At 40.7% G+C, this 24,248-nt stretch overlaps 1 protein-coding gene across 1 annotated transcript in view; it reads left to right on the top strand.

Annotated features, from left to right (window-relative positions):
• Positions 1-24,248, top strand: part of CAGE1 (cancer antigen 1) — a 63,729-nt gene that overhangs the window by 24,014 nt on the left and 15,467 nt on the right. The window contains exon 9 of the mRNA XM_079778064.1: positions 20,748-20,852. Coding sequence (XP_079634190.1) covers positions 20,748-20,852 — 105 coding nt within the window. The remainder of the gene's footprint in view (positions 1-20,747; positions 20,853-24,248) is intronic.

Here is a 24,248-nt window from a genome sequence, read left to right as displayed (position 1 = left end):
CTAAAAGGATCAGTCCAACAAGAGGATATAACCCTGGTAAACATATATGCACCCAACATAGGAGCACATAAATATATATAAAAAACTTCTAGAGGACTTTGATGGAGAGATCAACAATACCAGTACAGTTGTAGTAGGGGACTTTAAAACCCCTATGACTGCACTGGATAGATCTTCCAGACAAAAACTTAACAAGGAAACAGAGACTCTAAAGGACACACTGGATCAGATGGATTTGACATTTATAGAACATTTCACCCCAATGCAGCAGATACACATTCTTCTCAAGTACACATGGATCATTCTCAAAGATAGATCACATGTTAAGACACAAAACAAGTCTCTACAAGTTCAAGAAGATTGAAATTATATCAAGAATTTTCTCAGATGACAGTGGAATGAAATTAGAAATCAACTACAGTAAAAACACCCAGAACATTCAAACACATAGAGGCTAAATAGCATGTTATAAAACAACTAGGGGCCTGGTTTCGTGCACTTGGGGGTGTCTCCTCAGCCCAGCCTGCCCCCTCTCACATACTGGGAGCCCTCAGGGGATGTCCTACTGACGGCTTAGGCCTAAGCCGCAGTCTGGCCTCCCTTTGTGGTAGACAACCGGGCTGATCAGGGAAAGGCACCAGCCCCATCACCCCGCTGCTGGAGCCACTGCCAGTCACCACAGCCACCAAGGTGTTTTCATCAACATGGACTCCATTCCCTTCACCATGAAAAAATGACAACTTTCTTTAGGCATTTTCAAGATGTATCTATTTTCATAGGATATGAAATTTCTTTCTTTTTTTTTTTTTTTTTATCCTCACCTGAGTATATGTTTTCATTGACTTTTAGAGAATGTGGAAGAGAAAGGGAAAGACAGAGAGAAACATCAAAGTGAGAGGAATACTTTGATTGGTTGCCTCCTGCATGAGCCCTGACCTGGGCCCCAGCCAGGGAGGAGCCTGCAACTTAGGTACATGCCCTTGATCAGAATCTAACCTGGACCCTGCAGTTGGCAAACCTAGGCATTATCCACTGAGCCAAACCGTGTAGGGCAGGTTATGACATTTCTTAGCCCTCCAGCAGCAGACCTTTGTTTTTTTCCCCAGGAGTGTGGTGGAAAAGCCCTAGATCACCTTTTTGGATTCTTATACCCAAGTTACTAAGAATATTACCAGTGGCATACAGGAAGCTTAGCCAATGGGCAGTCAGAAAAGGTGTTTCCTCTGTAGTTCACACCTATCTCCTCCGATCTCCTGCTCCGCCCCTGCCAAGGCCTAAAGCCTCCAGTCCTTGGCAGGGGACCCCAGCTGGCTGGATCTCCAGGCTCTGCCCCAGCGGCCAAGGCTGCAAGCCTCTGGCCGAGGCTCAGGCCCTGGGCAGGGACCCCCAGCTGCCTCTGATCGCCAGGCTCCTCCCCCAGCCAAGGCCGGAAGCCTCTGTTTGAGGCTCGGGCCCTGGGCAGGGACCCCCAGCAGGCTCCAATCGCCCGCAAGGGACCCCGCTGGCTCCGATCGCCAGGCTCCACTCCCGCAGCCAAGGCCACAAGCCTCTGGCCGAGGCTCGTGCTCCGGGCAGGGACCCCCTGCTAGTTCCGATCGCCCGGCTCCACCCCTAGCAAAGGCCGCAAGCCTCTGTTTGAGGCTCAGGCCCTGGGCAGGGACCCCCAGCTGGCTCTGATCACCCGCAGGGGACACCAGCTGGCTCCGATCGTCCAGCCCCAGCCCCAGCCAAGGCCGCAAGCCTCTGTTTGAGGCTCGGGCCCTGGGCAGGGACCCCCAGCAGGCTCAGATCGCCCGCAAGGGATCCCAGCTGGCTCCGATCGCCAGGCTCTGCTCCCGCAGCCAAGGCCACAAGCCTCTGGCCTAGGCTCGTGCTCTGGGCAGGGACCCCCAGCTAGCTCCGATCGCCCAGCTCCACCCCTAGCAAAGGCCGCAAGCCTCTGTTTGAGGTTTGGGCCCTGGGCAGGGACCCCCAGCTCCCTCTGATCGCCCGCAGGCTCCAGCTGGCTCCGATCGCCAGGCTCCGCCCCCAGCCAAGGCTGCAAGCCTCTGGCCAAGGCTTGTGCTCTGGGCAGGGACACCCAGCTAGCTCCAATCACCTGGCTCCACCCCCAGCCAAGGCTGCAAGCCTCTGTTTGAGGCTTGGGCCCTGGGCAGGGACCCCAGCTGGCTCCGATCGCCTGCAGTGACCCCCAGTTGGCTCAATCACCTGGCTCCACCCACAGCCAAGGCTGCAAGCCTCTGGCCAAGGCTTGGGCTCTGGACAGGGAACCCCAGCTCGCTCTGATCACCCGCAGGGGACCCCAGCTGGCTCTGATCGCCAGGCTCTGCCCCAGTGGCCAAGGCTTCAGGGGACCTCAGCTGGCTCTGCCCCTGACCAAGGCAAAAAGCCTCTGTTTGAGGCTTGGGCCCTGGGCAGGGACCTCCAGCTGGCTTCAATCGCCTGGCTCCACCCCCAGCCAAGGCTGCAAGCCTCTGGCTGAGGCTTGGGCCCTGGGCAGGGACCCCCAGCTGGCTCCGATTGTCCACAGGGACCCCAGCTGGCTCCGATCGCCTGCAGGGGACCTCAGCTGGCTCACATCACCTGCAGGGGACCCCAGCTGACTCCGATCGTCCAGCTCCAACCATGGCCAAGGCCAGCAAGGGCAGGGGAAACCCAAGCCTCCCTCCTGCTCTCTGCTGCCGCAGCCATCTTGGTTAGGTTTATTTGCATATTTGCTCCTGATTGGCTGGTGGGCGTGGCTGTTGGTTGTAGCGGAGGTGCGGTCAATTTGCATATTGCTCTTTTATTATGTAGGATGAATAGGTTACCAACAAGATCAAGAAAGAAATAAAAAAAATTCCTGGAAACAAATGTAAATGAACACATAACAATCCAAATTCTCTGGGACACAGCAAAAGCAGTCCTGAGAGGGAAGTTCATAGCACTACAGGCATACCTAAAAAAAAATAAATAAATCAGCAATAAACTATTTAACCCTACAACTTAAAGAACTAGAAATAGAACAACAAGAAAAGCCCAGATAAGTAGAATGAAGGAAATAATAAAGAATAGAGCAGAAATAAATAACATAGAGACTAAAAATACAATACAAAAAATTCAATGAAACCAAGAGCTGGTTCTTTGAAAGGATAAACAAAAATGATAAACCATTAGCCAGACTCATCAGGAAACAAAGAGAGAGGACCCAAATAAATAAAATCAGAAACAAAAGTGGAGGAGTAATCACTGATACCACAGAAATACATAGGATTGTAAGAAAATACTGTGAACAACTATATACCAACAAGCTGGACAATGTGGATGAAATAGACAAATTTCTAGAAAAATACAATTTCCCAAATCTGAATCAGGAAGAATCAAAAAACCTGAATAGGCCAATAACAACTGATGAAATAGAAGCGGTAAAAACAAACAAACAACAACAAAAAAACAAAGCAAAACAAAAAAACTCCCACCAAACAAAAGCCCAGGTCTGGATGGCTTCACATGGAAGTTTTACCAAACATTCAAATAAGAACAAACACCTATACTTCTCAAACTATTTCAGAAAATCTAAGAGGAAGGAACACTTCCAAACTCTTTTTATGAGGCCAGCATTATCCTAATTCCAAAACCAGATAAAGACACTACAAAGAAAGAGAATTACAGTCCAATATCCCTGATGAACATAGATACTAAAATCCTCAACAAAATATTAGCAAATCCAGCAATATATTAAAAAGATCTTGCACCATGATCAAGTGGGATTTATTCATGGGATGCAAGGCTGGTACAATATTCGCAAATCAATAAACGTGATACATCACATAAACAAATTGAAAGACAAAAATCACATGGTCATATCAATAGATGCATTGAAAAAGCATTCGACAAAATCCAACACCCATTTTTGACAAAAACTCTCAGCAAAGTGGGACTGGAGGGAGCATATCTCAACATGATAAAGGCCATATATGACAAACTTACAGCCAACATCATACTCAATGGGCAAAACTAAAACCATTTCCCCTAAGAACAGGAACAAGACAGGGATGCCCACTTTTACCACTCCTGTTCGACATAGTACTAGAAGTGCTAGCCATAGTGGTCAGACAAGAAGAAGAAATAAAAGTTATCTAAATTGGTAAAGTAGTAAAACTGTCACTATTCGCAGATGACATGATATTGTACATAGAAAACCCCAAAGACTCCATAAAAAAAACTACTAGACTTAATAAATGAATTCGGCAATGTAGCAGGATACAAAATTAACACCCAGAAATCTGTGGCTTTTTTATACACAAACTTGAGGCCTGGTGCACGAATTCGTGCACCAGTGGGTTCCCTTGGCCTAGCCTGCAGGATTGTGCTGAAACCAGCTCTCTGACATCCCCTGAGGGGTCCCAGATTGTGAGAGGGCGCAGGCCAGGCCAAGGAACCCCACCGGTGCACAATCAGGGTCGTGGAGGGATGCTGGAGGTTGGCCAGCCAGGGAGGGACTGTGGGAAGGCTCCAGGGCATGTCCAGCCCGTCTTGCTCAGTCCTGATCAGCCAGACACCAGCAATACGCTAACCTACCAGTAGAAGAGTCTGCCCCTGGTGGTCAGTGCACGTCATAGTGACTGGTTGACCAGTCAACTTTCTGCCCCCTGGTGATCAGTGCATGTCATAGCGAGTGGTTGAGCAGCCTTAGCATATCATTAGCATATTACACTTTGATTGGTTGAACAGACAACCTGACACTTAGCATATTAGGCTTTTATTATATAGGATAATGAACTCACAGAAAGAGAAACTTTAAAAAAAATCCCATTTACCATTGCAACAAAAAAATTAAGATACCTAGGAATATACCTAACTAAGGAAGTAAAAGACCTATACTCGGAAATCTACAGGACTTTGAAAAAAGAGGTAGAGGAAGACATAAACAAATGGAAGGATATACTGTGTTCATGGATTGGTAGAATCAACATCATTAAAATGTCCATACTACCCAAAGCAATCTATAGATTCAGTGCAATCCAAATTAAGATACCAATGGAATATTTCACAGACCTAGAAAGAACTCTCCAAAAATTCATATGGAATACAAAAAGACCCCAAATAGCTGCAGCAATCTGAAAAAGGAGAAGGAAGTTGGAGGGATCACAATACCAGATATCAAGCTATATTACAAAGCTACTGTTCTCAAAACTGCCTGGTACTGGCACAAGAACAGACATATAGACCAATGGAACAGAGCAGAGAGCCCAGAAATCAATCCAAAGCCATTATGCTCAATTAATATTTGACAAAGGAAGCAGGAGCATACAATGGAGTCAAGATAGTTCCTTCAATAAATGGTGTTGGGAAAATTGGCAGAAACATGCAAAAAAATTGAACTAGACCACCAACTTACACCATATACAAAAATAAACTCAAAATGGATAAAGGACCTAATCGTAAGACAGGAAACCATAAAAATCTTAGAAGAATCCATAGGCAGCAAAATATCAGACATATGCCATAGCAATATCTTTACCAATACAGCTCTAAGGCAAGGGAAACTAAGGGGAAAATAAACAAATGGGACTACATCAAAATAAAAAGCTTCTGCACAGCAAAAGAAACCATCAACAAAACAACAAGAAAGCCCTCTGCATGGGAAAACATATTTGCCAATGTTATCTCCGATAAGGGTTTAATTACCAAAATTTACAGGGAACTCATAGAACTTAACAAATGGAAGATAAACAATACAATTAAAAAAAATGGGCAAAGGACCTCAATAGACACTTTTCAAAAGAGGACCTACAGAAGGCCGAGAAACATATGAAAACATGCTCAAAGTCACTAATCATCCGAGAGATGCAAATCAAAATGACCATGAGGTACCATCTCGCACCTGTCAGAATAGCTGATATCAACAAATCAACAAAGTACAAGTGCTGGTGAGGATGTGGAGAAAAAGGAACCCTCTTGCACTGTTGGTGGGAATGCAGACTGGTGCAACCACTGTGGGAAACAGCATGGAGTTTCCTCAAAAAAATTAAAAATGGAACTCCCATTTGACCCAGTAATCTCACTTCTAAGAATATATCCCAAGAAATCAGAAACACCAATCAGAAAGGGTATATGCACCCCTATGTTCATAGCAGCACAATTTACAATAGCTAAGATTTGGAAACAGCCTAAGTGCCCATCAGCAGATGAGTGGATTAAAAAATATATGGTACATCTATACAATGGAATACTATACTGCTGTAAAAAAGAAGGAACTCTTGCCATTTGCAACAGCATTAATGGATCTGGAGAGCATTATTCTAAGCGAATTAAGCCAGTTGGAGAAAGATAAATATCACATGATCTCACTCATTTGTGGAATACAATGAATAACATAAACTGATGAACCAAAATAGAACCAGAGAAAAAAAAATATTTTAGAATAGAAGTAATCCTGTTATTTGCAGATTTTTAATATTTCCTACAACTTTTGTGATATTATACTATGTTAGTACCATTTTGGTAATATTATATTTAAAATCTTTGTTTTTGAAATACTAATTTTTATTGCAGGCGATATTACATTTAAAATTTTTTTTCTTGAAATATTAATGTATATTGCTTGTAACATTATTATATTTTAAATCATTTTTCTTAAAAATAAAAAAGAAAGAAAGAAAATAAAATAAATAAATAAAGTCCCTAATTTGAAGACAAAAATAAAAAGATAATTGTGAGGTAACCGTAGAAAATTGAACACAGTCTGAGTATTAAATAATATTTTAAAGTTATTAATTTTAATAGATGTGACAATGGTGTCATTGTGTTTTTAAAAGCTCTTATCTGTTAGCAATACATATTGGGAAATGGTTATTAGTGAATTAATATGATGACTAGGTTTGCTTTAAAATACTCCAGGAAAATAAAAAGGTAGCAGAGTGTGTGTGTGTTTGTGTGTGGGAATGGTTGGAGACAGATGAAAAAAATAGCAGAAAAATATTGATAATTGTTGAAATGATGGGAGGTTCATTACACTATTCTCTCAACTTTTATATGTGTTTTGAACTTCCCAAAATAAAAAGGGATTTGTTATTGTTCTTTGTTTTTGAAATGCAGAGTGTGCTCCAGAAGGCTTACTCTGCATTCTCTGAGGAGCTGTTGGTCTGCTAGAGTTAAATTTGATGTCTCAAACCTCCTCTGATGCTCTATCCTTCTGACCCCTTGCCCTTGGTTCTTATTCACAATTCTGAGTCTGCTGTCTGCTTCACTCACCTTCTGAGACAGAAGGTGACCCACCTTTGCCTTCTGGCTGGCTCTAGCATTTTGGGTGTTTAGCTGTCAAGTGCAAAACATCTAGTCCTAGAAGCTCTTTAATAAGTTTCATCAAAGCCAGGGATTTGTTGAGAGGAATCAAGAATCCAGTCACCAGTGTGATATGCAGGGTTTAAGTTGAACTTATTGTAATGATACCACAAGTTCCTCCTTGATCCCATCTTTAGTAAAATAGGAGCCTTTTTATAAAAATAATATATTCTTTACTCAGTATTATAAAAGATATCCTTTAGCCATTATTATACAATAGTTGAAGATTAAAAACTGAAATACTACCCCCAAACATACCACTTCACTATAGCACTCTATATATTACATAAAACATTTACCTAATTTATTATTTTAGTAGCTCTAAAGTTATAAAGAAACTTGTAAAGAAAACGCTCAAAAGGTAGCATATTTATCTGCTATAGTCATTAAAATTAGAAAACAACAAATATTTTGCAAAGCAGAAAATTACTAACTCCAGGAAAAATGTTCTCACAAATCACAACCCAGTGCATGTTCCCTCTGAACTATGAAAGATACTCATCCATTCCTGGATTTGGGCACAGTATTACCTTGAGTACTATTAGAGCTTCTGGGCCTCTGGACCACTGACTAGCCTCCTGAGGAAGAGTCTGGGTTCACTAGAACTCAGATCAGAGAGGTGGGAGGCTGTTCAGTCAGGTGGAGCCTGTTTCCACAGGAAGATGCCAATCTTAACCATCTGTTTTCTTGTTCTCTTAAGCATTCTCTTAAGCATACTCTAACCCTACTCCTCACCTTCTTGGTTTTGATTTCTCTAAATCCTATTCTAAGGCCAGTGCAAGAAACAATATTTACACTTTGGACCCTATTGGAGGATATAACATCAATCTATCTGCCGACCAGCTCTTATCAAGAACTTGTTTAAGAACTCTTGTATCTCTGAAGGGTTATCTATGCAGTCCCTTCATCCTTCTAGTAGTAACCCACAATAAAAAGACATTTTACATCTTGATCAAATATATATATCCCCTTACACAGAAGAAACACTGGTTTTATTGATATGTTATATTTCTTTTGTGTGTGTGTGTTCATCATAAATTAATTTTTTGTGTTGGCCATATGCTCATTTCACTACTTAATTGTCACATTCTGGATCGTGTTTATTCTTGGAAAGCTGCTGCTGGGAACATGCTGCCTTGGCCCTCACACAATTGCTTTTCCTGAGTCGTGCTTTGGTGTTATGTCCTCAACAATCCTAGGAAACATCTTTCTCAATTTACTACAGAGATTGTTTCATTTAGTGCTGCTTGGATGAGAACTTCCTTTGAGACTTCAGGCCTACCAGGAAAAGCTTTTCTTTAGAAACAGTTGTATTTTCATTGCATGAATAATGAAAAATCTTGTAACTGACTACATTTCAGTTTTGCTTTAGCTACCAGGAAGGCGCTGTAGGTTTAACTGTCTTTATAGCTGCATGTTGTTCTTCATCTGTTCTGTGAATTCTGGTTTACTTGTTCATTTTTTATTTATGAACCTTTGGTTAATCCTTACCTGAGGATATTTTTCCCATTGATTTTTAGAGAAAGTGGAAGGGAGAGGAAGAGGCAGAGAGAGAGAAAGAGAAACATCAATTGGTTGCCTACTGCACATCCCGACCAGGGCTGGGGATCGAGCCTGCAACCCAGCTACTAGTACATGCCTTGATCAGAATTGAAACCGGGACCCTTCAGTCCGAGGGCTGATGCTCTATATGTTGAGCCAAACAGGCTAGGGCAGTGGTCGGCAAACTGCGGCTCGCGAGCCACATGCGGCTCTTTGGCCCCTTGAGTGTGGCTCTTCCACAAAATACCTCGTGCAGACACGCACGTACAGTGCGACTGAAACTTCGTGGCCCGTGCGCAGAAGTCGGTTTTCGGCTCTCAAAAGAAATTTCAATCGTTGTACTGTTGATATTTGGCTCTGTTGACTAATGAGTTTGCCGACCAATGGGCTAGGGCATTTATATTTTACTTTATGTGTTCAATCTCAAAACCTTAGTATAAATAATTGGGAAATCAACTAGTCAGCCTTTTGTTATCCCAATCCCCGAGGCTGTTCATACTGATGACTGATCCATCCACTCATAGTGAATGTTATTTCTCCTTTGACACAATTCTGCAAGTTGACACTAACAGAGTGTAAGAAAACGCATTTTTGGAAAAAGTGTTAATGCAAGCAAAAGCTTCTTAGGAATCCAAGAAGATAAAGCCAAATATCTTAACTGTGTGGACAAGCCACTTGCTCCTCAAGTGATAGAAGCCTCGGTGATCCTCTTAGAGGTGAGTTGTAGGCACAACAGTGGCCTCCTACAGATATCCACACCCTGGTTCCAGAACATGGCAAAGGGACTTTGCAAATGTGTTTAAATCAAAGGCCTTTAAATGTGGAGCTGGAATATCCTGGATTATCGGGAAGAGCCCAATGTAGTCACATGCATCAAGCCATGTCAGAGGGATATGTGACCACTGAATGTCAGAACATTGCTGGCTTCGAAGATGGGAGAAGGGGATCATAAGCCCAGGAATATGGGCAGCCTTCAGAAGCTGACAGACTCCCCTAAAGCCTTCAGAAAGGAACACAGCCCTGCTGATACTTCAACTTTAGCCGAGTGAGATGCCGTCAGACTTCTAACCTATAGAACTGGAAGATAATAAATTTGTGTTATGTTTTTTTGTTGTTATTGTTTTTTTTTTTTAAAATGTTTTTAATTGATTTCAGAAAGGAAGGGAGAGGAAGAGAGAGATAGAAACATCAGTGATGAGAGGGAATCATTGATTGACTGTTTCCTGCAGGCCCCACTAGCCAGCAATGTTACATCTCTGACATTCAGTGGTCGCATATCCCTCTGACATGGCTGGATGCATGTGACTACATTGGGCTCTTCCCGATAATCCAGGATATTCCAGCTCCACATTTAAAGGCCTTTGATTTAAACAAAATTGTGGGGAGCGAGCCCGCAACCTGGGCATGTGCCTTGACCAGGAATCAAACCGTGACCTCCTGGTTCATAAGTCCATGCTCAACCACTGAGCCATGCCAGCAGGGCAAATTTGTATTGTTTTAAGCCACTAAATTTGTGATAACTTGTTACAGCAGCAATAGAAAGCTAATACAAAATGTGTGGACATTTAATCTTTTAGTGATTTTATCTTTCAGTGATTCATATTTCAGTATTATGTCAGAGCAAGTTAATATATTATTAACTTAGAACTGTGTTTATAAGTCTAGAATACAGAGGGACTGTAGAGAAATACTCCTCTGGGGGGGACTTCAAGACTGAGCAGTCCCACCTGGACTGGGTGAACCTCGTCCAGCACTGGCAGCCAGCGAGCCTCTCTGCCCTCAGTGCCTGCCATCCACAGGGGCAGCTTTCAAGGACTTCCTCCTCTACTGTGGTCAAGTGTGTGTGGCTGTGAACGGCCAGACACAGGCTCTTCCTCTGCCCAACTCAGCCCTGCTCGTGGAGCCTGCTTCTCCATAGAACTGGCAAGGCCCATCTCAACTTCTTTGGGTTTGCACCTGTGCCGTGTGCTCCAGCTCATGTGGGCAGGCCCCACGGGGAAGGAGAGCTGGGCACTGGGCAGGTAGGAGAACACACTGCTGCACATGTGTTAGCCCTCAGACACCAGGGCTGGGGAGGTCTTGATAGACCTTGTTTCTCTCTTTTTTTTTTTAATAAATCTTTATTGTTCAGATTATTACAGGTGTTCCTCTCCCCCCTCCCCCCTATAGCTCCCCTCCACCTGATTCCCCACCCAACCCCATGCCCTTACCCCCCGCCACTGTCTTCATCCATAGGTGTAAGATTTTTGTCCAATCTCTTCTTGCACCCCTCAGGCCCCATTCCCCCTGATAATTGTCTGTCCCCTTTCTTTCTATGTCCCTGATTCTATTATATTCACCAGTCCATTCTGTTCTTCAGATTTTTTATTCACTTGATTTTTAGATTCACTTGTTGGTAGGTATGTATTTGATGTCTTTTTGTTGTTCATAATTTTTACCTTTACCTTTTTTTTCTTCTTCCTCTTCTTAAAGAATACCCTTCAGCATTTCATGTAATCCTGGTTTGGTGGTGATGAACTCCTTTAGCTTTTTCTTGTCTGTGAAGCTCTTAGTCTGACCTTCAATTCTGAATGATAGCTTTGCTGGGTAGAGTAATCTTGGTTGTAGGTTCTTGCTGTTCATCACTTTGAATATTTCTTGCCACTCCCGTCTGGCCTGCATAGTTTCTGTTGAGAAATCAGCTGATAGTCGTATGGGTACTCCCTTGTAGGTAACTAACTGTTTTTCTCTTGCTGCTTTCAAGATTCTCTCTTTGTCTTTTGCCCTTGGCATTTTAATTATGATGTGTCTTGGTGTGGTCCTCTTTGGATTCCTCTTGTTTGGGGTTCTGTGCACTTCCTGGACTTGTAAGTCTATTTCTTTCACCAGGTGGGGCAAGTTTTCTGTCATTATTTCTTCAAATAGGTTTTCAGTATCTTGCTCTCTCTCTTCTTCTGGCACCCCAAAAATTCGGATGTTGGTACGCTTAAAGCCGTCCCAGAGGCTCCTTATGCTATCCTCACACTTTTGGATTCTTCTTTCTTTCTGCCTCTCTGGTTGGGTGTTTTTTGCTTCCTCGTATTTTAGATCTTTGGTTTGACTCTTTGGGTACAGTGATCTACAATTGAGTTTCTGTATATCCTTTATTTCAGACAGTGTATGCATAATTTCTGACTGGTCCTTTTCCATTTTTTTGGTATTCTCATTAAGGTCCTTGAAGGTCTCTTCAAGTTTCTCAGTGGTTTTTAGAAGATTCTTGAGTAACCTTATAAATGTGGTTCTGAACACTGTGTCGTCCATTAGTTTACTTTCCTCTATCTCTTCTATTCGTGACATACTTCGGTGTCTCCGCATTTTGGCTGCCTCCCTGTGTTGATGGAGTGGCTTTGTGTGGTCGGTGACCTATAGGGGCCGGTAGCTCAGCTTCCCCAATCACCCTAGGTGGTCGCTCTTAGTACACCCCTTTGTGGGCTGAGTGGAAAGTCTTGGTGTAATTAAAAGCCTTGATTGCTGTTGGTACACTGGGAGGAATTGACCTCCAGGCCAATTGGCTGTGAGGACCTGCTGTGTCTATAATGGAAGCACTGCTGCGCTGGAGACACGCTTGTGGTACAGGGCTTGTTTGAGTGGGGCTTTGGTGCTCACTGAGTCCGCCTCCCGAATGTGTCACTTATGGATGTGAGGAGTTGAAATCTGGTGCCTCACACTGACCATTAGGTGCATTGGCTTCTGAATCTCCAATGGGGTACAGTTCAGCTGCTGTCTGAGGCTACCCTGCAGGAGTTACAGCGAAAACTGCCGTCCTCTCCTCCCTGCTTGGAGCTTGGAGTCCTTGGAGCTGTCTGTACCGGGTTGCAAGTTTACTAGTTTAAACTGCAATAGAGAAGGCCATTCATATACAAAAGCCGCTGCTAGGAGCTTGGGTGTGTTTGTAGATTGTGCGGGGCCAAGTCTCAGGGCATCACTAGGCTAGGGCGTGGCAAACAGCAATGACTGGCAGTGAGCCGCCTCCGACCGCGTCCTCGCCGTCTCGTGCCCCGGCGCAGCCAACAATTCTACCTCCACGCAGCTCTGCTAGTAAGCCACCCTCACTCCGACCCAATGGCAGACAGCCCAGTCTCTCCCCAGAAACTGGATTTCAGAGAGATTGGGGGCTTGTCTCTCTTCGGATTGAAGAAAGCAACGCCCGCCTCCAGCTGGGCTCTGCTGCCAGCTCATATCACCCGTGCGCTCCCCTGTACCTCAGTTTTTCAGCGTTTGTGCCCTGATTGCGCCTGTCTCTTTCGGTCTAGTTGTAGAGGTTCCGCTCAGCCAGCTTTCCCGTGGTTCTGGGTGATAGATGTTCTGTCTTTTAGTTGTAGTTTTGGAAATTGTCGTGGACAGCAGCAGCCCAGATGTTTATCTACACCGCCATCTTGGATCTCTCGAAACAGTCAATTTTTAAAAGCTCAAATATCCGTGTCCTACAATGGTTCATGAAAATACTTTCACTGTTAAGCCCTTTCCACCTGAACCCTGGTCCCAGACTCTCTGCCTCTCCAGGAGCTCCCCTCTCCATTAGACCCATCTTCCGACCTTGTATTTCCCCCTCTCTGTTGTCTCCATGCCATGCAGTATTTTAACTTCTGCGGTTCTCTCCTAAGCAAACGAACCTTCCCAGTCTCATGTCCTCCCAGATCTCCTGCCTTTCCTCTTCCCTTCAGAGCCAGGCTTGAAAACATGTGTCCAAACTCCTCTGGTCTATTTCTTTTCCTCCCTCTCTCTCTCCTCAACCTGTTGCAATCTCGATAGACCTTGTTTCTTATCTCTACGTATGTAAGGGCTGTGATGATATCTTAAAAAAATGTATTCTAAATATTTCACATCAAACTATATGAAAATTAATGTAACAAATACCCATGTACCTACCACCCAGGTTAAAAAATCAAGTATGATTATAGTTTAAGCCCCTGTGGCCCCTCCACCCAGTGGTAACCATTATCCTGAATTTGGGGTTTATATTTCTTGAGTATTTATCTTTAAACAATGTGTAATATGGCTGGGTTTCTTTATTTTTTAATCATCACCTGAGGATATCTTCACTGATTCTTAGAGAGGAAGGGAGCGAGAGAGAAAGAAAGAGAGAGAAAGAGAGAGAGAGAGAGAGAGAGAGAGAGAGAGAGAGAGAGAGAGGAGAAAAGAGGGGGGGATATCAATGTGAGAGAGAAACATTGATGCATTGCCTTTGTATATGTCCCGACCAGAAATCGAACTCACAATCTTTTCGGTGTATGGGGACAACACTCAAACCAACTGAGCCACCTAGCCAGGGCAAACAGTGTATAATATTGTTTTGCATATACTAGTAGTTTAAAATTATATTTTATATATCCTTTTCTAAGTTTTTTCTTCCTCAGCCTTATAATTGTGAGATTCTTTCTTGTGGTAGGTATAACTGTAATTTATTCATTTTCATCCCTGTGTAGTATTTTAACATATGAATAAATCATAGCTCATACTAGAACATTTCAGACACAGCTAGTCTTTGTTCACTTTCTTTTACAGAGTTGAAATCTTAGTGTCCATAAACCCTTAAATTTTGTTTTAATTAATATATCACATATTTTGCATGTTACTGTGCTATCCTTATAGATTGTATGTAATTCTTTTTTAATATATTTTTGTTGATTTCAGAGAGGGAGAGAGAGAGATAGAAACACTAATGATGAGAAAGAATCATATATCTGCTGCCCCCTGCACATCCCATACTGGGGATCCAGTCCATAACCTGGGCATGTGCTCTGACAAGAATCGAACTGTGACCTACTGGTTTATAGGTTGACACCCAATCACTGAGCCACACCAGCAAGGCGATTGTATATAATTCTTAATGGCTGCATAATATTCCATAGCGTGGAAATACAATAATTTCTTAGTTATTCCCCTTGTTTGATATTTGAGTTCTTTCTACTTTATCTGGAGAGGCTTCTCCTTTGTAGGTTATTTCCTTAGAATAATTTACAGAAATGTGATTACTGCTTTTAAAGCTATAAATATGCATGTGAATTTCCAAAAGAGTTGAACTTTACCTTGCAGGTATCATGTCAGTGATTCTGTTTCACCAAAACCTTGCCAGCATTAAATATTATCACTTGAAAATTTTCTACACAATTACCCTTTTAATTTATCCTTGTAGTAAGATGGAACATTGTTCAATATGTTGCTAATTGTATCTGTGAAACAGTCTCATCTGCAGATTTTAACAACTCTCATTTAACACAGATTTTATCAGATGCATTATATTTTCAAAGAATAAGAATCATGACAGAAAAAACAACATCCACTATGTGCAGACTCCAGACTGCTTTTCAAGCCAAAGTGGTTTAAAACTGTCGAGTACATATTCCTGGGCTTGGTACTCACCTAAAGTTTTTTTGCTTTTTCTTCAATTTAGGTTGTCTCCAAATCTGATTTCTTCTACCTTCACTTAGGTATGGGCACTGACTTGGGGAGTTGGGAGGGGCAGGGGAAGGGTTTCTCCATGAGAGCTAAGGTCTTCACTGGAGGCAAAAGAGAATGCCAACATCTAAGGACTAAACAAAGCCAAAACCCATGCATGAGTGTCATGCTAAAGAGGAGGTTGGGGTGGGGTCGGGGGGGGGGGGGATCCCCAGGCACAGTATCTGTGAATTTAGAAGTCCAGGGCCAGGTAGAGTAGAGCCAAGTAGAGAAGTCTCGCCCCTGTGAACTGTCAGGTGAACGGGAGGGTCTAGGGCAGAACAAAGCTTTGGAGAGCTGCTCCTCACCTGAGCTATGACTCACAGTGGTCTTTGTCTCCTACTGTAATAACTCAGATGCATAGAAAGTCACTTTACTAACCTTTTCTTTTTCTTCCTTTATTCAAATCTGCTTTCTTTGGTGGAGACTTTGAGTGGGTTTGGGTTTCCTAGCATCAAACTCTGAAGCCTTATAGCATTTCTGAGACATCAAGGATAATACACCACAGTAAATGACAGCTTTCATTATTAGTCAAATAGCCATGTACAAGGTTATCTCATAGTAAAAACAATGTTGCCGCCACCCCAACATTTAATTACATAAATATTACTTTACATATTAAAGTACTTTTGGTATGCTTTCATGAAAATATTTTATACTTTTTCATTAATTTAACTTTAATAGACTGTCTTCCAAAACTTTTCTCCTTTGAAATATTTTTTAAACTTTAAAATATTGAGTTCTTAATGAAAAGATGAGCCACAAACTGGGAGAAAATATTTGCCAGTCACGGACTGATAAAGGACTTGTATAAAGAATATGTGAAGAGCCTGGCCTGTGTTGCTCAATGGTTGTGCATTGACCCATGCACCAAGAAGTTGCAGGTTCAATTCCTGATAAAGGCACATGCCAGGGTTGTGGGCTTGATCCCCAGCAGGGGATGTGCAGGAGGCAGGCAATCAATGATGTTTCTCTCTCATCAGTGTTTCTATCTGTCCCTCTTCCTTCCTCTCTCTCTAAAAATCAATAAAGCCTGGTCACGGTGGCTCAATGTTGAGTGTCGACCTATGAACCAGGAGGTCACGGTTCGATTTCCAGTCAGGAATCAAAGTCCCCTTTCCCTCCCTCTCTCTGAAATAAATAAAAATACATTTTAAAAGAAAAAAAGCCCACAACCTGGGCATGTGCCCTTGACTAGAATCAAACCTGGACCCTTTAATCCGCAGGCCTACATTCTATCCACTGCGCCAAACCAGCTAGGGCAAAATGAACTAAATTCTTGAATATAGTAACTGAAACAATAAAAATCCTAAAAGAAAACCTAGGCAATAAGTTCCTTGACATAGGTCTTGGTGATGATTTTTTAAATCTGACACCAAAAGTAAAAGCAACAAAAGCAAAATATAAACAAGTGGACTGCATCAAACGAAAAAGCTGCTACACAGCAAAGGAAACCATCAAACAAAAAGAAAAGGCAACCTACTGAATGGGAGAAAATATTTGCAAATCATGTTCTGATAAGTGGTTAATATCCAAAATATATGAGGAACTCATACAAATCCAAGCCAAAAAAATCTATTAAAAATGGGCTGAAGATCTGAATAGACATTTTGGCAAATAAGACATATAGATGGCTAACAGATACATGAAAAGATATTCAACATCATTAATCTTCAGGAAAATGCAAATCAAAACCACAATGAGATATCACCTCACACCTGTTAGAATGGCTGTTATAAAAAAGGACAGCTAGAATGGGTCAGTGGAGGGGTGGGGCATCTGTAATAATTTCAACAATAATGATTTTTTATTATTTTATTTTTAAATCCTCACCCGAAGACATTTTTTCCATTGATTTTTAGGGAGAGTGGAAGGAAGAGGGGGAGAGAGAGAGAAACACCGATGTGAGAGAGATACATCGATTGGTTGCCTCCCACATGCCCTTGACCAAGGCCAGGAGCCTGCAACCAAAGTACGTGCCCTTGACCAGAATCGAACCCAGGACCCTTCAACCCACAGGCCGACGCTCTATCCACTGAGCCAAATCAGCTAGGGCATGATTTTTAAAACAGGACAATGGGGGGAAATGGGGACATCTGTAATACTTTCAACAATAAAGATAATTTTTTTAAAGGCAGGAAACAAGTGTTGTCAAGGATGTAGAGCAAAGGGAATCCTTTTACATTGTTGATAGGAATGTAAATTGGTGCAGCCACTATGGAAAACAGTATGAAGATTCCTCAAAATTTTACAATAGAACTACCATGTGATCCACAAGGTCATTATGCTAAGTGAAATAAGTCAGACAGAAAGATAAATGCCATATGATTTCTCTTATATGAGGAATCTAAAAACAACAACAAAACCAAGCTCAGATACAGAGAATAGGTTGTTGGTGGTTGTAGGGGGAGGGGAAGAAATAAGTGATGGTGGCAAAAGATTTTTTTAAAAGATGGTACAAAATACATTCCTGGGATTTTTTGGGGGAACGGGGGGGGGAGGGAGTGGGGGAGGGGGGTACTATGAAGGGGCCATAGTTGAGGAATGAGTACCTGGGAGAGTGGATAACAAATATCACAGTTTGATCAGTGAGTGAAACCCCATGAGGTACAGAGGAAGATGTTAACTTGGGATGGAAAGCAGGTGCTCCAGTTGAGTGAAAAGCTGGAAGGAATGTTTGGGGCAATAGCCAGTCTCAGTAGAATCCAGATCCTGGAGGAGGGTGTGAGAGCTCCTCTCTAGCTTCAACCCTATGGATGTTTATGCTTAACCTTTCACCTCCTGATCTAAAAAAAAAAAAAAGACTGATCAAACCATATGAAGCAATTGCAACTCTCATACACTGCTAAAGGGAGTATAAACTACTACAAACACTTTCGATAATATTTTGGCAGATTCTTAAAATGTTAAACATACATCTGCCATTATTCTACTCCTAGGTATTTACCCAAGAGAAATAAAAGCATATGTTTACACAGAGTTGTACATGCAAGTTCCTAGCAGTGTTATTTGTAATAGCCAAAAACTGAAGGGAATGCAAATGTCTAATACAGATGAGTGGATAAACATACAATGACATACTCATTAATTTTTTAATATATATTTTTATTGATTTCAGAGAGGAAGGGAGAGGGGGAGAGAGATAGAAACATCAATGATAAGAGAATCATTGATCAGCTGCCTCCTGCATGCCTCCCACCAGGGATTGAGCCTGCAACCTGGGCATGTGCCCTGACTGGGAATCAAACTGTTACCTCCTGGTTCATAGGTCGATGCTCAACCACTGAGCCATGCCAGCCGGTCCTCATTAATTTTTTTAAAAAGTATGAACTACTAATACACAAGCAATCTAGATGAATCTCAAAATAATTATGCTGAGTGAAAGACCCAGACAAGAGTAAATACTGTTCAGTCCCATTATATAAAACTCTAGAAAATACAAACTAATCAATGGTGACAGACAGCAGATCAGCATTTGCCTGGGCTAGCATAGAGTGTGGGTGTCAGGCTGGCAGGAGGAGGGATTACCAAGAAGCAATAGGAAACTTTGGTGGGAGGGGCAGTGATGGATAAGTTCACTATCTTGATTGTGGTGATGGTTTCATAGTTACATATATATGCAAAACTTATCAAATTAGCCTGGCCAGCATGGCTCGGTGGTTGGACGTCAACCTTTGAACGAGGAGGTCACAGTTCGATTCCCAGTCAGGGCACATGCCCAGATTGTGGGCTCGATCCCATGTGAGGCGTGCAGGAGGCAGCTGATCAATGATTCTCTCTCATCATTGATGTTTCTCTCTCTCTTCCTCTCTGTAATCAATAAATATATATATATATATATATTTTAAAAACAACTTACAAATTGTACTCTTTAAAATGTACAGTTTATTGTATGTCCATTATATTCTTAAAGTGGTTGAACTTTATACTCTAGCAGAAACAAAATTTTAGATTCCTTTTCATTATAATCTAAAAACTTTTACAGAGCTATCCCTTTATCTAAAAAATAAATATTATTTAAGACATTTTGCTCTTCTTTCTTTAATCTGAGGTCTTATAAGAGTTATTACTTTTGATCTGGAAAACCATTAAAGAAATTAAAAATATGCCAGGAAGTCTATAATGGAAAGCAGACAAGGAGGAATTCTATGTTGCTTCAGTAAAGCATCATGAGTTGTGTGAAGCTCAGAGTGGAATGCCACCCTCTAGGAGTGAGGAGATGCAATGCAAAGGCACACAATAGAAAAGGCCTTATGCTAATTGGTGATAAATATTTTCCACTTCTAGATATATCCTTTCAAAATCTTTTAAATTCTCTTCACCTTGGTTTCATCTGTTAAATTGAAGTAATGATATCTATACTCCCTACCTGAAATAAGGCAAGCAGTCAGATGAGTAGCACCACTGATTTGAAATCATCCAGTTGCTTCATTTACATAAGAAAGAAAAAAAAACAATTGCTACTTCTGCAGCATATTTGCTTTGCTTCCTTAAGTATTTCACTACAGACAGGTAAGCATATTTAAAACATTAGAAGATTGATGTCCATTCTTTTTATTTTTATTTTTATGGCCATTCTTAATGTTGTACTTAATGGAAGCATTTCTGTCATTTTTCTTCTGTAATTGCTTTGAAAATTAAGGTAACTGCTAAGGTAATTTGTGAACACCCTTCCCTGATAATTAATCTTAGATGTCAGTATTAGAATACAGTTTTTAATTTTTAACGGTTTTTCTGCAAATAAAAAGTGGATGATAGTTCAGAATATGACATACAACCTTTTTTAAAAAATCAGCAGTCATTTTTTTTAAGCAAGTGAGAATATTTATCAAACCTGAAAAGGCATCATCAAGCACATCATCAGTGCTTTACTTTCTAGTGGTTACATCTGGAAAGAAGGTAGTGAAGATTTGGGGCTAATAAGTATTCACCAACAGGTGTTTAATTATTTGCAAAGCTGTTAAATAGTGTTAAATTGGAGAAAAGCTGAAACATTTCTGCTCGTCTATTTTAGATGTATTCTAACTAGAATCTGGTTCATAGCATCTCTCTTTTTTAAAAAAAAACTTTATTAAATTAGGGTGACACTGGTTAATACAATTATATAGGTTTCAAGTGTACAATTCTATAGTAAATCATCTGTATATTGCATTGTGTGTTCACCACCCAAAATCAAGTCTCCTTCTGTTACCATATATTTGACTCCCTTTACCCTTTCCTAGCTCCCCACCACTCTCCTCTCCCTCCAATAATCACCATACTGTTGTCTGTGTTGGTTTATAGCCATCTCTTGATTCACCTCTGATACAACTCAGTTTGAGAGAATATTTGAATAAAGTATAGCTCACATTCCCATTTGTTCTTAGCATTCATACTTTTATGGTTGTTTTCACGTTAATATTTTTACTTATGTTTCTCTATAGATTGCAAAATTGGGAAATCTTCTAGAGTCAAAAGAAGACCACTGCACCAGACTCATTGAAGAAAATGACAAGTATCAAAGACATTTAGGCAACTTAATAAATAAGGTACAAATTTTCTTACAGAAATTTGTCTTTTAAAAACTATGCCAAATATTAAAATAATAGAATGTTGGAGCTAGAAAGGGTCTGAGGGATACAACACAATTATATTGATTTCCTTTTATTTCGTAATGACATTATAAAACATCCCCATTAGCCTTTTAGCTGAAAGTTAGCAAAAGAACGTTGTGTGTATCTATCCTTCTGCTGTCAGCAACTTCAGTTCTTAATATTGCTATTTCATTTTGAGGGTAAATTTTAAATCTTGCCAAATCAGTGTTCTAGTTTGCCTTTTAGAAACTGCATTAACATATGGAAGCAACCCAAGTGCTCATCAATAAAAGAGTGGAAAAAAGTTGTGATACAAATGTAAAATTGAATATTACTCAGCAATAAAAAAGAATAACATTTTACCATTTGCAACAGCATAGATAAATCTAGAGGGTATTATTGTAAGTGAAATAAGTTAGCCAGAGAAAGACAGATACCACATGACTTTACTTATATGTGGAATCTAAAGAACAATATAAATGAAAACACAAAACAGAAACAGACTTATAGGAACAAAGAACATACTGATAGTTGCCAGAGGGGGACAGATGGTGGGAAACTGGGTGGAAAATATGAAGGAATTGAGAAGTACACATTGGCAGTTACAAAACAGTCATGGGAATATAAAGGATAGCATAGGGAATATAGTCAATAATATTGTAATAATTATGTATGGTGCCAGGTGGGCACTGTAAATATCAGGGAAACACTTTGTAAAGTATATGATGTAACTACTATGCCTTCGACCTGAAACTAATATAAAATAATGTTGAATGTAAAAAAAATGACTTTTCCTTTACACAATTCTATATTTTAAAAACTTTACAATATGATCCAGCAATTCTACTCTTAGGTATATGCCCAAGATAAATTAAAACATATGTCCACACAAAAACGGTACACAAATGTTTATAGCAGCATTATTCATAATAGCCAAAAGTGGAAATAATTCAAATGTCCATCAACTGATGATGAATGAATGAATAAAATGTGGCATATCCATATGGTGCAATATTATTTGTCAATAAAAGGAAATGAAATACTGATATGTCCTACAATATAGATGATCTTTTGAACCACCATGCAAAGTGAAAGAAGCCAGTCACATATTATTTTTTAACACTTTTTAAATTAAGGTATTATATGTGTGCATATCTTACCATTGCTCCCCCCACTCCCATAAATGCCCTCACCCCCCAATGTTTTGCATCCGTTCATTATTCTTATATGCATGCATATAAGTCCTTCGGTTGATCTCTTATCTCCCCTACCTCTCCCTAACCTTCCCGCTGTAATTTGACAGTCTGTATCTATCTTTTAGTTCATCAGTTTATAAAGTTTTTTATTATCCACAAATGAGTGAGATCATGTGGTATTTTTCTTTCATTGACTGGCTTATTTCACTTAGCATAATGTTCTCCAATTCCATCCAGGTTCCTGCAAATGGTAAGAATTCCTTCTTTTTATGGCAGCATAGTATTCCATTGTGTAGATGTACCATAGTTTTCTGATCCAGTCATCTGCTGACGGGCACCTAGGCTGTTTCCAAATCTTAGCTATTGTAAATTGTGCTGCTATGAACATAGGGGTGCATATATCCTTTCCGATTGGTATTTCTAGTTTCTTAGGATATATTCCTAGGAGTGGGATTACTGGGTCAAATCGGAGTTCCATTTTCAGTTTTTTGAGGAAACTCCATACTGTTCTCCACAGTGGCTGCACCAGTCTGCATTCCTACCAACAGTGCACGAGGGTTCCTTTTTTCTCCGCATGTTCACCAACACTTGTCGTTTGTTGATTTGTTGATGATAGCCATTCTGACAGGTGTGAGATGGTACCGCATTGTCGTTTTGATTTGCATCTCTCAGATAATTAGTGACTTTGAGCATGTTTTCATATGTCTCTTGGCCTTCCTTCTGTCTTCTTTCAAAAAGATTCTATTTAGGTCCGTTGCCCATTTTTTTATTGGATCATTTATCTTCCTTTTATTAAATTGTATAAGCTGCCTGTAGATGTTGGAGATTAAACCTTTATCAGTGATAACATTTGTAAATATGTTCTCCCATACAGTGGGCTTTCTTGTTGTTTTGTTGATGGTTTCTTTTGCTGTGAAAAGCTTTTTATTTTGATGTAGTCCCATTTGTTTATTTTCTCTTTAGCTTCCATTGCCCTAGGGGCAGTATCAGTGAAGAAGTTCTTTCGGCATATGTCTGAGATTTTGCTGCCTGTGGATTCCGCTACTATTCTTATGGTTTCCCATCTTATGTTTAAGTCCTGTATCCATTTTGAGTTTATTTTTGTGTATGGTGTAAGTTGGTGATCTAGTTTCATTTTTTTGCATGTATCTGTCCAATTTTCCCAACACCATTTATTGAAGAGACTGTCTTGACTCTATTGTATGTTCATGCCTCCTTTGTCAAATATTAATTGAGCATAGTGGTTTGGGTCGATAACTGGATTCTCTATTCTATTCCATTGATCTATATGTCTGTTCTTGTGCCAGTACCAGGCTGTTTTTATCAAGAAAGGGTGTTGGATTTTGTCAAATGCTTTTTCTGCATCAATTGATATGACTGTGATTTTTATCTCTCAATTTGTTTATGTGATGTATCACGTTTATTGATTTGTGGATATTGTACCATCCTTGCATTCCTGGGATAAATCCTACTTGGTCCTGGTGTATGATCTTTCTGATGTACTGCTGGAGCCGATTTGCTAGAATTTTGTTAAGGATTTTGGCATCTATATACATGAGGGGTATTGGCCTGTAATTCTCTTTCATTGTGTTGTCTTTATCTGGTTTTGGTATTAGGGTGATGCTGGCTTCATAGAAGGAGCTTGGAAGTGTTCCTTCCTCTTGAATTTTTTGGAATAGTTTGAGGAGGATAGGTTTTAGTTCTTCCTTGAATGTTTGGTAAAACTCTCCTGTGAAGCCGTCTGGCCCCAGGCTTTTGTTTGCCAGAAGCTTTTTGATGACGGCTTCAATTTCTTCCATAGTTACTGACCTATTGAGCTGTTTAGATTCTTCCTGATTGAGTTTTGGAAGGTTATATTTTTCTAGGAATATGTTCATTTCCTCCAGGTTGTCCAGTTTGTTGGAATAGAGTTGTTCCTAGTATTTTTTAACAATCCTTTGTATTTCAGCAGGGTCTGTTGTTATTTCACCTCTTTCATTTCTGATTTTGTTTATTTGGGTCCTCTATCTTTGCTTCTTGGTGAGCCTGGCTAGAGGTTCATCAATCTTGTTTATCCTTTCAAAGAACTAGCTCTTGGTTTTGTTGATCTTTTGTATTGTTTCTTTGGTCTCTATGTCGTTTATCTCCGCTCTGATCTTTATTATTTCCTTCCTTT

The sequence above is a fragment of the Cnephaeus nilssonii genome (genome assembly GCF_951640355.1).
Source record: "Cnephaeus nilssonii genome assembly, chromosome: 7".
NCBI lineage: Eukaryota > Metazoa > Chordata > Mammalia > Chiroptera > Vespertilionidae > Cnephaeus > Cnephaeus nilssonii.
Note: the sequence above shows the minus strand (reverse complement) of the source record. Positions and strands in the feature narration are given on the sequence as shown.